The 12793-nt window shown below is 36.5% G+C and overlaps 1 protein-coding gene across 1 annotated transcript in view; it reads right to left on the reverse strand.

Moving 5' to 3' along the window:
- The window catches only part of unc5da (unc-5 netrin receptor Da), a 181403-nt gene that overhangs the window by 53370 nt on the left and 115240 nt on the right, over positions 1-12793 (reverse strand). The window contains exon 2 of the mRNA XM_053240305.1: positions 3713-3913. Within this exon, the coding sequence (XP_053096280.1) occupies positions 3713-3913 (201 nt within the window). The remainder of the gene's footprint in view (positions 1-3712; positions 3914-12793) is intronic.

Below are 12793 nucleotides of genomic sequence, written 5' to 3' on the forward strand. Positions count from 1 at the left end.
TTTGTAACAGAACTGCTAGTCAGCAATGTGCAACAGAACTGTTATTCAACGATGCTACATGGAACAGCTAGTCAGCAATGTGTAGCAGAACAGTTAGTCAACAATGCTAAGCAGAAGAGTTAGCAGCTAGTCAGCAATGTGTAGCAGAATCGTTAGTCAGCTACACTAAGTAACTAATTCGTTATACCGCTCTGTATATATTTGGCAGATATTAAAACAAACTCAGCTTTGGTGAAAAGAAAGTTCACTACACACTAAATGCACCACTTTATTGTACTCATGGTAATGATTGATGCTTAATAATGACTGAAACTTTTAATTATACAAAAATAGTATTAAACCCTAACTTTAACTGTGTATGTGACCTTGAACTTAAAATTAAAGTTTTTTTTAAATACAATCAGGTAGACCTTAAATTTTAAACTTTTAGAAGTATTACAACAGCATTACAATTAAACATTAAGTATATTAAAAATATATTGTGTATAAAATACAGAGCAAATATATTGTTATTAAAATGATAGCGTACCTATATTTATTCTTGTAATTTATTTTAAATACCAAAATATTAAATAAAGAATTCTTTAAACATTTAATTTATTTGTTAAAAGATTGTATTGTTTTAATTTTTTTTCTTTCATTCTACTTCCACTTCCACTTCTAAAGGAACTAAATTCCCAAAGAGAAAACATCATTTTGCATGTATTAAAAGACATGTCATGTTTTTTTCATGAATGTTGCACTCTTTTTAACTGAAGGTGAATGAATCAGTATCAGTTAGTGCAGATGGGCTTCACACTGGCAAATCACTGAAAAGTATTAAATTATCAAACGGATATATTTCGCAGTGCATATTGGTTTTTGCCTACAGTGATCTGCGCCCCTTGAGTTAATGAATTATTTCCGAGATTTGCTTCTCTGTCATTCATCAAGTCAGTATTTGAGTGAGTAAATCTGTAAAGTTTTTAAAAATTAAATATTGTTTTAATATATATCCTAGGAGCATTTTCAAAACATATGTATAATTTATATATACGTATTTATAACATATGTATAATTTATATAAAGTGTTATAAAATTCACTTTTAAAAAATATACCACAGTAAAATGCTGAGTGATAAAAGTAAATTTTGCTTAACTGAGCTTAAGTGCATTATTATAGTAATAGGTTTTAATATACCAAAACATACAAGACATGGAATTTAACAATTATCTAACTTTTTTAAAATGTTATTTATATAATTTATATATTGTATTTATAAATACACAAATTTTACATTTATATATCTTTAGTATAATTAAGTATATGAATGTGTTTATTTATGTATTTGGGTATTTACAACCTTCTCAAAAAAATTGTAAGTATATTTTAAATAAAAGATGAAAACACCATGCTTGTTCCCTGCTACAATTAAACTCACACATTTAAGCTGCAACTTCTGTATGTGTTACCATATCTTGTTTAGGCTACAGGACAGCCTACTATACATCACTATAATGTTGACCACTATTATCAGATTGTCAGAATTTAAAAATAATGACAGTACAGCAGAGCAAATCATCAAGCACAGCGTGTGCATGCAGCCCAAGGACAACGGCAGTCCCGCTATCTGAGCTTGATTTATCGCCCTGTCTGGTGGGGAGATGCTATCGGTGTATATCTGTCCTGCACTGTGGGACCTCAGAATAAATCAATGGCACGTTGCAGATTTGCAGTCGATTAGCTTACCTTACTAACACACACACACACACACACACATACACACAGAGCAAAAGAGCTAAGGTTTATCGGCTTTAATGGGAAAATGTGGATGTCGAAAGAAAGTATTAGAAAATTTTCAATATTGCTAAGACTACACTGAATGCAACAGAGAAGAATTTGCCACAATGCCCAATTAAAATTTGTCTGAGAACCAAATAGTGGCTAATCACCATCTTTGGGTCACACGGAATAATGCTTGAAGGTAATAGTTTTATTAGGGATGTGGTAAGTCCACCTCCATATTTAGGTAAGTCCAACCGAAGTATATTTTTTCCTTTTTCCTTTTTCCATTTTTTTTTAAATAAATGAAAATTGTGTTAACATGATAAACACATATTTCAAATTCATACAAAGATTTCTTAGCTAACAAAATGTTTGTCAATGGATTTATCTGTTTTAATAAAGTATTCTTAGATAATAAGTGTTAACTGGCTTAAATGTATAATTTTTTTTCCTTTTCCAAAAGCCCTACTCAAAGAAAGACACACTTATAATGAGACCACATGATGGGCTGAAAACTTTTCAGATTGCCGTTTCTGTAACTGTGAGTTTTTGCATTTTGAATTTAAATAGCCATCATTCATGGACAAGCTATCATCGTCTATCATCACAAACCACAGTCCACTATTATACCATTCCCAGTAGCTGAATAGCTTCAAATATCAGCTTTGTCTCCCTGTTTCTTTCATTCAAAACAGTGTGAGTGTAAAGAAATAAATAAAATAAACCTCATAAAAGGGAAAAAAAAGGACCCAGTGTGTGAAGTGAAGAGCCGCGGGCTGTTTTCAGGGGTTGTGAATTGAAAATAACAATTGGTGTCTGGCACATTGAAGGTAAAAGGAATAACATTTCTCACGATTGCATCACCATTGCTTTCATGGCCTTCAAACTCATAGCTATCAAAAAGTAACACACCATTTTACACCAGTGATATTATTCAAGAGTTAACACATAGTTAACCAAAAGTAATACAACAGTTTATACAATTGCTAATATTTAAGAGTGTGTCACTTAAAACTGAAACAAATCAATGTTTTAGCTGTTTTGTATGAATCTGAAATCTAATTGAATGTGTTTATATGGAAGGTGATTACTTTTGACAAAGTATGATGGCTTATAATACATTTAAATAGTAACGTACATTCCTAGTACAAAGTGTCATTAACTAAAGTCTTCATTGGGAGATGATGTTCAGCTTTCTTCCATGAACAATATGATGTAAATGCAGAGAAAATGAAGGCCTCGCTCGCCATGTTGGGCCCAAACTTCACCCACAAACATGCTAGCCTGTGATTAGTCATTACAAACGAGGCGTTTCCAACCGGACTGATTCCAAGACGGGTGATTTTGAGCATCTGCTCTCAAGAACTGGTACAAACTCTTGATCAGAGGGATTACAAATACATACGCATGGTTTTAAATTCACTGTCAGCGTCTCATATAGGTTTTACTAGCATGCTAACCTTCTCAACCCTCCTCAACCCTCAATTTATTGAATGGTCTCACGTACCACCTGCGTCTTATTTCTCTTTGTAAACATGAAATAAAAGGAGCAGTTCTTCTTCCTCGAGTTCTAACTCTTGCTTGTGTTCTTACTTCCCCTGCTGTATCTCCATAGTTATCAGCAATCTATCTGTAGATTGCAATATATCTATTATATATGTATTATTAAATACATCTATTAAATATATCTATAGATAGAATGCTATTACTGCTCTTTTTACTACATCACAATTGTTTTAAGTAAATAAAAACACTTTTTGGCCTGATATTACAAAATCGTGGTTGAAAAAATTGGTTTTAGTTTTAAACTAGTATTAGTGTTTGTTAACAGATAAAATAATAATTGTCCTTGGTAGCAGACTCAAACGTTTCTACGCTACTGTATATGAATATCTATCTATTGATTTGTGTGTGTGTGTGTGTGTGTGTGTGTGTGTGTGTTTTTACCTGTTCCCAGATCGATGTGTTCCAGGGATGTGTGTTGGTTCTGGTGAACCCACTCCCCATTGCACTTGAAGAAGATCTGCAGCGCAGGTCTAGCTCGGCACCGAAGCTTGATTGGATTGCTTTTGACGATGTAAGCGTCATCAGGCTCCTGAAGGAAGCGAGGCAGGGTTCCAGATGAAGCTGAAAGCCCGGCTCGATTTCCTGGAATGACAGCAATTAACACTGTGTGTTAGGAGTGTACCATTTGTGTTACCATTTGAATGAAATAAATGGTATCATGACAGTTCTGTGAGCAGAATGGATGGCTTAAATTCTCACTGAGCAGCATGTACACTCTCCAAAATGCTGACTTTGGCGATAAGAAGTGAAAGCAAGTCGTCCGCAGTCAGCCATGATGCAATTTGCATAATTTTAATTGGCTTCTGCTTGCCTTCACTTCTGATTAGTCTTTTAGACACTGAGATTGGGGACATTCAATGAGATTAGACGCAGAATTTCAGAAGCACGGACAGCTTCTCTCAACTTTCTATACAACTCGTTAAACCCACAGAGCACCATGAACATTTTTCCCTGTCCAACCAAGTCGAATGATTACTTAGAATAAATAAATGCCTCATTTTAGAATCGTACTTCCTTATTCCCTAATCCTGCTGCCTTGTCAGCATTTGTACAGCCGTTTTATTTGTCCACAAATCAAGTCTAACCCTGAATTTTGCATATACTATAAGGCACTTGCTGCATTTCAAATGTATGAAAAGTGTTATGTAAATTAAGTTATTATAATCATTCCTGTTACACATTTCCTATGGTAATGGCCCATCAGCATGCATTCTTGGGAGGGGGGACCTTATCAGTGTTTTCTGAAGATGAATGAGTCTATAGTGCTCATTGGAGACATGAGAAAATTAGCTAATTGTTTTGTTTAGCTGATCTGTGACATTGAAATGAATAACTTCATTTCCTCATTTCCAGAGGGGATGAACATTTGAGCAACATAACAGACACATAACATTACTATTACATTGCTTAAGTAGCTGCTCCAATGCTCACTGCTGCTTCATTAGTAAGGAGAAAAACACATCACTCTCAACTTACACTGTGTATTATTTTAGAAACACTTTTACTGCTCTATTCATCTCTCGTTTTTTCTCATCTTTAAACTTTAATTCAATTAAAATTATATAAATACAGTCTCCTCTGAAAGTATTAGAACGGCACAGCCAGTTATATTGTTTTTGCTATATACTGAGCACAGTTGTTACATCTAGATGTATTGAACAACTTAGAACATGGCACCCTTGTTGGTAGACCACCCAAATTTTATATGAGCAAAAGTATTGGAACAGATAGTCTTAAAGTAAATGAAACATAATGTTTGGTTGGATATCCTTTGCTTGCAATAACTGCATCAAGCTGGAGACCCACTGACATCACCAAACTTGTGCATTCTTCTTTTGTGATGCTTTTCCAGGCTTTTACCACAGTTTCTTTTAGTTGTTATTTGTTTTGGGGGGTTTCTCTCTTCAGTCTCTTCAGGAGGTGAACTGCATGCTCAGTTGGGTTAAGGTCGGTGATTAACTTGGCCAGTCTAAAACCTTCCACTTTTTCCCTTGATGAAGTCCTTTGCTGTGTTGGCAGTGTGTTTTGAGTCATTGTCTTGCTGCATGATGACATTCCATCCAATTAGATTGGATGCATTTCTCTGTAAATTGGCAGACAGAATGTTTCTGTAGACTTCTGAATTCATTCTGCTGCTACCATCAGGAGATCCATCAGCAATAAAGATTAGTGAGCCTGTTCCAGAAGCAGCCATGCAAGCCCAAGCCATGACACTACCTCCACCGTGCTTGACCGATGAGCTCATACGTTTTGGATCGTGAGCAGATGCTTTCTCCACACTTTGGCCTTTCCATCACTTTGGTAGAGGTTAATCTTGGTTCCAGAACATTTGTAGCTCTATTTCTTTGCAAATTCCAATCTGGCCTTAATCTTATTCTTACTGCTGATGAGTGGTTTGCATCTTGTGGTATGGTCTCTATATTTCTGCTCTCAAAGTCATCATCGACCGGTGGATTGTGATACCTGCACCCCTGCCCTGTGGAGGTAGTTGGTGATGTGGTGATGTGAGTGATGGCTTTGATTTTGGGTTTTTCTTCACAGCTCCCACAATGTTTCTTTCATTAACTGCTGTTGTGTTCCTTGGCAGACCTGTTTGATGTCTCATTGTTAGTACACCAGTGGTTTCTTTCTTTTTTGGACATTTCAAATTGTATTGGCTATGCCCAGTGCTTGAGCAATGGATCGGATTGATTTTCTCTCTTTTCTCAGCTTCAAAATGGCTTGCTTTTCTCCTGTAGACAGCTCTCTGGTCTTCATGTTGGCTTATCCTTTTTAACAATAAATGCAGTCTTCATAGGCAAAAACGAGAGCTCAACCCAAGAGCAGACATTCAGAGCTATTCATTGTTTAAACAATCAGGGCATGCCTGGGCAACAAGAAACCCCTGTCAGTCACATGTTTAAATATTTTTGATCACTTGAAAAATGGGTGAGTTCAAAGAAATGGTGGCATGTTCTAAGTTGTTTAACACATCTAGATGTAAATATCAGGAAATGAAAGCTGAAATTCTGTCATCTCATATTCATTTTTTGATCTCAAACCCAAATGTCTTCAGTGTACAGCAAAAACAAAATGATTGGCCTTGCTGTTTCAAATAGCACAAATTAGCTATATACACTTCAGGACTCTTACTTGTTGGTCACATACACTTCTGGGTCATGAACTATATACTGTATAGCACATGTTCATAGTCACACAACATGAAGCCTGGCCAATCATCTGAGCCATTGTTTGTATTCTGATTTCCGTATATGACCATATGTTTCTTTGTTCTCCCATCTTACATATTGCCCTTTATCTTGGAAATTGTGTATAGTACTGTGCCTGACATCTGCCTGTTCACCTGTTTACTCTTTGAATCTGCCATTTGGTTTTGGAAATACTGTGATCTCTGTGTTTAACCTTGGCCTGTCTTTCGATTGTGGATATTGGATTGTGGATCTGGCTTCTAGTAAACCTCATGCAAATGGATTCTCACAACATCCCTGAGTCTCGTTCATTACAGATGAACTCTCTCACCAAAATTGACAAAAATAGAAAAATATAGAAACTTGCTATAGTTTGCATTCATCTGAGAAAATCAAAGAATTGGGCTTAATAGGTACTTTAGGCAACAAGAACACTAAGCATGCCAATGCCAAGAATTAATCTGCATCTCTTACAACTGTGAATGTAATCCCACTTTAAACACTCCTAATACTATAACAGAGTGAAAGTTCACCCAATGCAAAATAACTCAGTGAATAAAGACTTACTTACATACTTACAAAATAGAACAATTTCTTACTCCTGGAACCCTGTCTTCCTCCTTCCTAGAGCATAAAAACTCAATAAAAGATGAAAAAAACCCTCCTGTGCTTCTCTTCTAACCTGCACCGAAGCATCAAAATCATATTTCTCTGGTTCGCTCCAAGGTAGGAGTAGTGCTTTTGAAAGCATTAAAAATGTATCAACTTATGCGTCTCTAAAAAGAGAAACCAATGTAAATGTCTGCTCATGTTAAAGCCTGAAGCAGAAGTAACAGGAGTAACAGGCAGATCAGTAACAGATGGACAGGTAAGATAGAAAGTCAGGAGGAAAGAAAAGAAACTGATCTGATAATGAGATAACCAAAAAAGCTGCATAACTGGCATGAAAATTATGTACAGTGAAAATTCGTTACAAACATGTAACACTTTATAACAACTTGCACACTAGGGCCGAAAATGTCTTCCTGCATCATTTTTAAAATTAAACATTAAAAACAGACTGACCATTTAAAAACACACCATAGTGACATGGTTTTCAATTAAAAATTACTCAATTAAAAATATCACTGTCAGCATACTCTATATGGCCAAGTATGTGAAGGGATACATAAGTATGTGGGGATTTGCCCGTTCAACCACAAGAGCATTAGTGAGGTCAGGCACTGATGTTAGGCGAGGAGGCCTGGGGTGCAGTCAGCATCTGATCCATCCTAAAGGTGTTTAGTGGGGTTGAGGTCACTCGAGTTCATCCACTCCAACCTTGGCAAGTATGTCTTAATGGACCTCGCTTTGTGCACAGGGGCATTGTCATGGTGGATCAGATTTGGGCCCCTTAGTTCCAGTGAAGGGAAACTGTATTGCTACAAAGCTATTCTAGAAAAATGTGTGCTTTAAACTTTGTGGCAACAGTTTGGGGAAAACCCATATATGGTTATGATGGTCCGGTGTCCACATACTTTTGGCCATATACTGTATTTTGCTTGTTCTTCCAAGGATCTGTGGCATTAGTGACCATTTTTTTCTTAGAAGATAGAACTACCTTACATTGTGAATCATGCACATTTTCATATGTGAAACGGACAAAGCTGTTTTTATGTGCAACATCTTTCAATACAAATCATGCTTGTTAAAAATGTTATGCTCAGACTTACACGGTCTGATGACACTGATGAACACCAAAACTGTCAGTGAAAACTCTTTTTAGTATGTTCATTTCACACTTTTACAGATTTGGCTGTATGAAGTCTGATAGTCTGATTAGTAAAGGCCAATGTCATTAATTGAATGGGTGTTTGTGTGTGTGTGTATGTGTGTTTGTGTGTTTTAGATTGAGTCTAACAAAGTAGTAGGAACCAAAAGAAAGATTGTGTGTCTGTCTGTCTGTATGGTGAAAATCCAAAAATTGCAAACAGCAAAGGCTCAATCTCCTGCCCTGTCACATCAGCGCTGGTTGCCGTGGCAATGATATATGATCATCAGTCCGGCCTGACGATAATAACATCACGCACACACACACACACACACACACACACACACACACTGAGACAAACAAGATGTCACTGCCAGAGATGCTGAGAAATGGACTTCTAACTCAAATCCATCTGTCTGGTCCACCCACACAAACTACACACATTATACACATACATACGCTTGACTCATAAATATAGAGATTAATAACAGATATAAACAGCAAACAAACACTACACAAACACCACACACACACACACACAGATACCAGTTACAGAGACATCCTGGAAACACGGTGCGAGGTAAGATAACACCATGTAAAAGATGCCAGTATTTCACATGCTATCACACACACACACACACAAGCACACTCATTCACAACTAAGAGTAATTTCGAGTAGCTGATCCACCTACTGGCATGTTTTTGGGAGGTAGGAATGAGGAGGAAACCTACATGGACACAGAAAACAGAAACAATAGAAACTCCACACAGATATTGTAACGTGAGTTCAGGATTGGGGACCGAAAAAAAAGTGAGGGGGCAACAATGCACATGTAAAACTATACATACATTACACACACACACACACACACACACACACACACACATCCACACACACACAGACGCACACACACACACACACACACACACCCCGCATACCCTGATGCACATTATGAATAAAACCACACTGCACACATTCATTTCAAGCTAACACTAATAACCTAATGTTATCATGAAGTAGCAGACCCAAATTCGTATGTGTCTGTATGTGTGTGTGTGTGTGTGTGTGTGTGTGTGTGTGTGTGCACAGAGCTCAGCGGGATGCCCTCCATAAATGGCCCAGCTTATAAACCTTATATTGTGATGCACCACACTTCAAAAATTTGTTCAAAACACCCCATTAGGAGATCAAACGAACGAATATATTAACAGTGGGGAGTAAGATGAAAAGTGTGTGTGTGTGTGTGTGTGTGTGAGTGTTTTCTGTACATAAGACAAGAAAGGGGGCTTCATTTTTGTGTCGCATAATTTAGTGGTATTATTTAACCACTGATTTCTTATTTAGTCCTCCTCTACCACTGCAATAACAAACTAAACATGTCATTTTCGACCATTAGAAATCCATATAGAGAATATCTCCTTACAGTCACCATCCCAAATACATTACCATAACTGGCATTAGCTATCTGGCTAGCTAACTGCTGGTAAACTAGCTTACATTTTACCCAAATAAACCCACACTGCACAAAATTACATCTTAGCAAGTGGAAATATCTTGAAGATTCTTCATTTTTCTTGATGTGTTGGCAGATCATTTTGCTTCGTTCTACAAATAAATGCTTCAATTAAGCAAAATTACCTGTCAGTAGAATAAGCTTGAAATTGGTAACAATGTCTAGAAATAGGTTTAATAATCGTATCGTAATCTTATAACGGAAAATTCTAGATCAATCTGACTATATTCAACACATTTTTCACTTGCTAAGAAGTCATTTTTTTTGTGGTCCAAGTGAGTCTTTATTTTATATTGCCATTTTTTCATTCATCTATTTAACAGCAGAAAACCTGTCAAAATATGCCAAAACAACTGTGATTTTGTTTGTCACTAAGATTAGTCAAGTTAGCTAGCTAGCTTAGCATGAGTCTGTGGTTAAAAACTTCTGGATAACACATGATCCTCTAATCTCAAATGAGACAGATTCAAATCCATGGAGCTGATTTCATTAAATCACAAAGTGAGTAAAAAAAAAAAGTGGACTAAAACTCCAATCTTGTTAGAATCAGCCATCACTACAAAAATCCATTGATCCAGCAATCCATGAGGATTGGATTGTTCATAACCACTTTAAATCATTTAAAATTTAAATGAGTACAGGTGGACTAAAAAACACGGAATGATGATAGACACAATAAATAAAATCCTATAAATCCAAAAAGTTTTATTGTGCAATTACACATGCAGCATGACCGATAGTTAGACGATTTGCTAGTAATTACTGTTTTATTGTTAGTTTTACATGCAAAATGTTTTTTTTTATTTCTAAAATCTACTATTATTTTCTGTTTTAGTAAAATAATGAGATAAATAAATAAATAAATAAATACAGTGGAGAACCAAAGGAAAGATTATAAAAGTCTCTGTCACGCTTCAGAAGTGTGTGTGTGTGTGTGTGTGTGTGTGTGTGTGTGTGTGTGTTGAAGTGTTGACACCCAAACAATGATTTCAAACCCAGATGCATATCAAGACCAAACAGTATCTCTGAGTGTGTCTGGTTCTGTGTTTAAATATTGATGGCTGTTCTGCTCAGTATCTTTAAAAAGCGCAGACAAGCGTAAAACCTTCATATAAACATGACTTCGGTGCTCAGTTTTTAGATTTTCAATGGGAATAAATAGAGGAGAGAACAGAGAAAATCAAGTGCTATTTCTTGCTACTCCTCAATTATTCTGCTGTAAAAAAAAAAAAATCTATTTCAAGCCAGGTTGGAGATACTTGTAGAGGGATCTTGGTTCACTCTTCCGTGTAGTACATTTGAAGCTAGCGTAAAGTTCAGTATGGTTCATATCCAGAGACTGAGATGGTCACTGCAAAACATTCAAAAATGTGTTTTTCTTTGCTCATTTCTTTGTAGATTTGGAAGTGTGTTTGGCATCATCTTGTTGAAAGCTCTGAACCTCCTGGCAGAGGCAACCAGGTTATGGGCTGAAATATTCGAGCACTTCGTGATGCCGTCAGTCTTTACAAGCCACAAACTCTGGATCTTTTCTTGTATTCAGCGTCCTTTTGTCACCAAGCTTGCTAATAGGCTTCATTCTGTCATTTCCTCTTTCTCCTCATGGGCACAGACTCATGGAAACTGGACAGTTGAAGACTGGAAAAAGACTCTAATCTTCAACTGTCCAGTATGTGTGAGCCTGTGCCCACTGTACCTTCAGATTCCTGTTCTTGGCTGACAGGAGAGGAACCCAATGTGGTCTTCTGCTGTTGTAGCCTGTGCACCTCAAGGTTCAATGTTTTGTGCATGCTGAGATGCTTTTCTGCTCTCCACGGTTGTAAAGAGTGATTATATGAGTTACTATATCCTTCCTGGCAGCTCGAACCAAATTTCCTCTGATCTCTTTTATCAACAAGGTGTTTCCACCCACAGAACTGTCACTTACTTAATTTTTTTTTTGTTTTTCGCACCATTCTTTGTAAACTCTAGAGGGTATGAAATTCCCAGCAGTTCAGTAGTTTCTGAAATACGCAAACCAAGATTGGATAACTGCATAAATGAGCAGGTGTACAAGTGTTCCTATTAAAGTGGACAATGCGAGTGTATATTTTTTCTGTATTAAATATTTAGATTATTGTATATAACAAAGTAAATAGGTCACAATATTTCACAATATATCACAATATTTCCTTTAAACATCTACACACCAAAGCAATAAAAACGTGATTTTTTTTTTTTTTTTTAGGCAATAGGCAAACGCCCACATCTTTCTCCATTTCTTCACAAACTATCATCACAAACAGAAGCATTCTTGGCCCTGAGTAGTTTTTTATGTTGCTGTAAAGGTTGAGTGCCTATCCTCGGTCTTCACACAGACATCTTTTCTTCCTCTCTGCTGACAGTGTGCTATCCAGCGCTTTTCAGCAAAACAACAATTTGCCCCTTTCTCTCTTTTTCTGTATTGGTTCTGAAACAGAATTGGGTTATTGGAGTGTCAAACTGACAAAACCTTTCTGGCACAATGAAACTTTTCCCTGGTTCTTGCTTGCATTCGCATTTCTCAAAGGGTCAGAAAAATAACATTGAACTGAATAAATTGAAAAACAAGCAATATGAATATGGCCCATGCACGGTCAGGAATGTAGAGGGTGTGGGGTGGACTAATGCAGAAGATTCCATCATTCTTCACTAGTGTGTTTCACTGACTGAAGGCAGTAAGGAATAAAACATATAACACCAAGGACCTTTCTAATTACATCAGTATCAGGTGCGTGTAGTGAGGATTTAATACTGAAATTGCACACATTAGTATTCAGATGTTATCTAGAGTGTTAAGCAAGTGCTAAATTATAAGCTTCTGAATAATGAAAGTGGAAGCCATATTGTAAAATTAAACCAACTTTGCAGTGATTAATGTGATAACAACTACAAGGACTATTCATGCAGCAATATATAGTACTGGTAATAAACGACACACCTATTAGTTGTTTACTTCAATGCATGCCATCTTCTTATTCATATATCATGT

Source organism: Pangasianodon hypophthalmus, chromosome 15 (assembly GCF_027358585.1).
Source record: "Pangasianodon hypophthalmus isolate fPanHyp1 chromosome 15, fPanHyp1.pri, whole genome shotgun sequence".
NCBI classification, from domain to species: Eukaryota; Metazoa; Chordata; class Actinopteri; order Siluriformes; family Pangasiidae; genus Pangasianodon; species Pangasianodon hypophthalmus.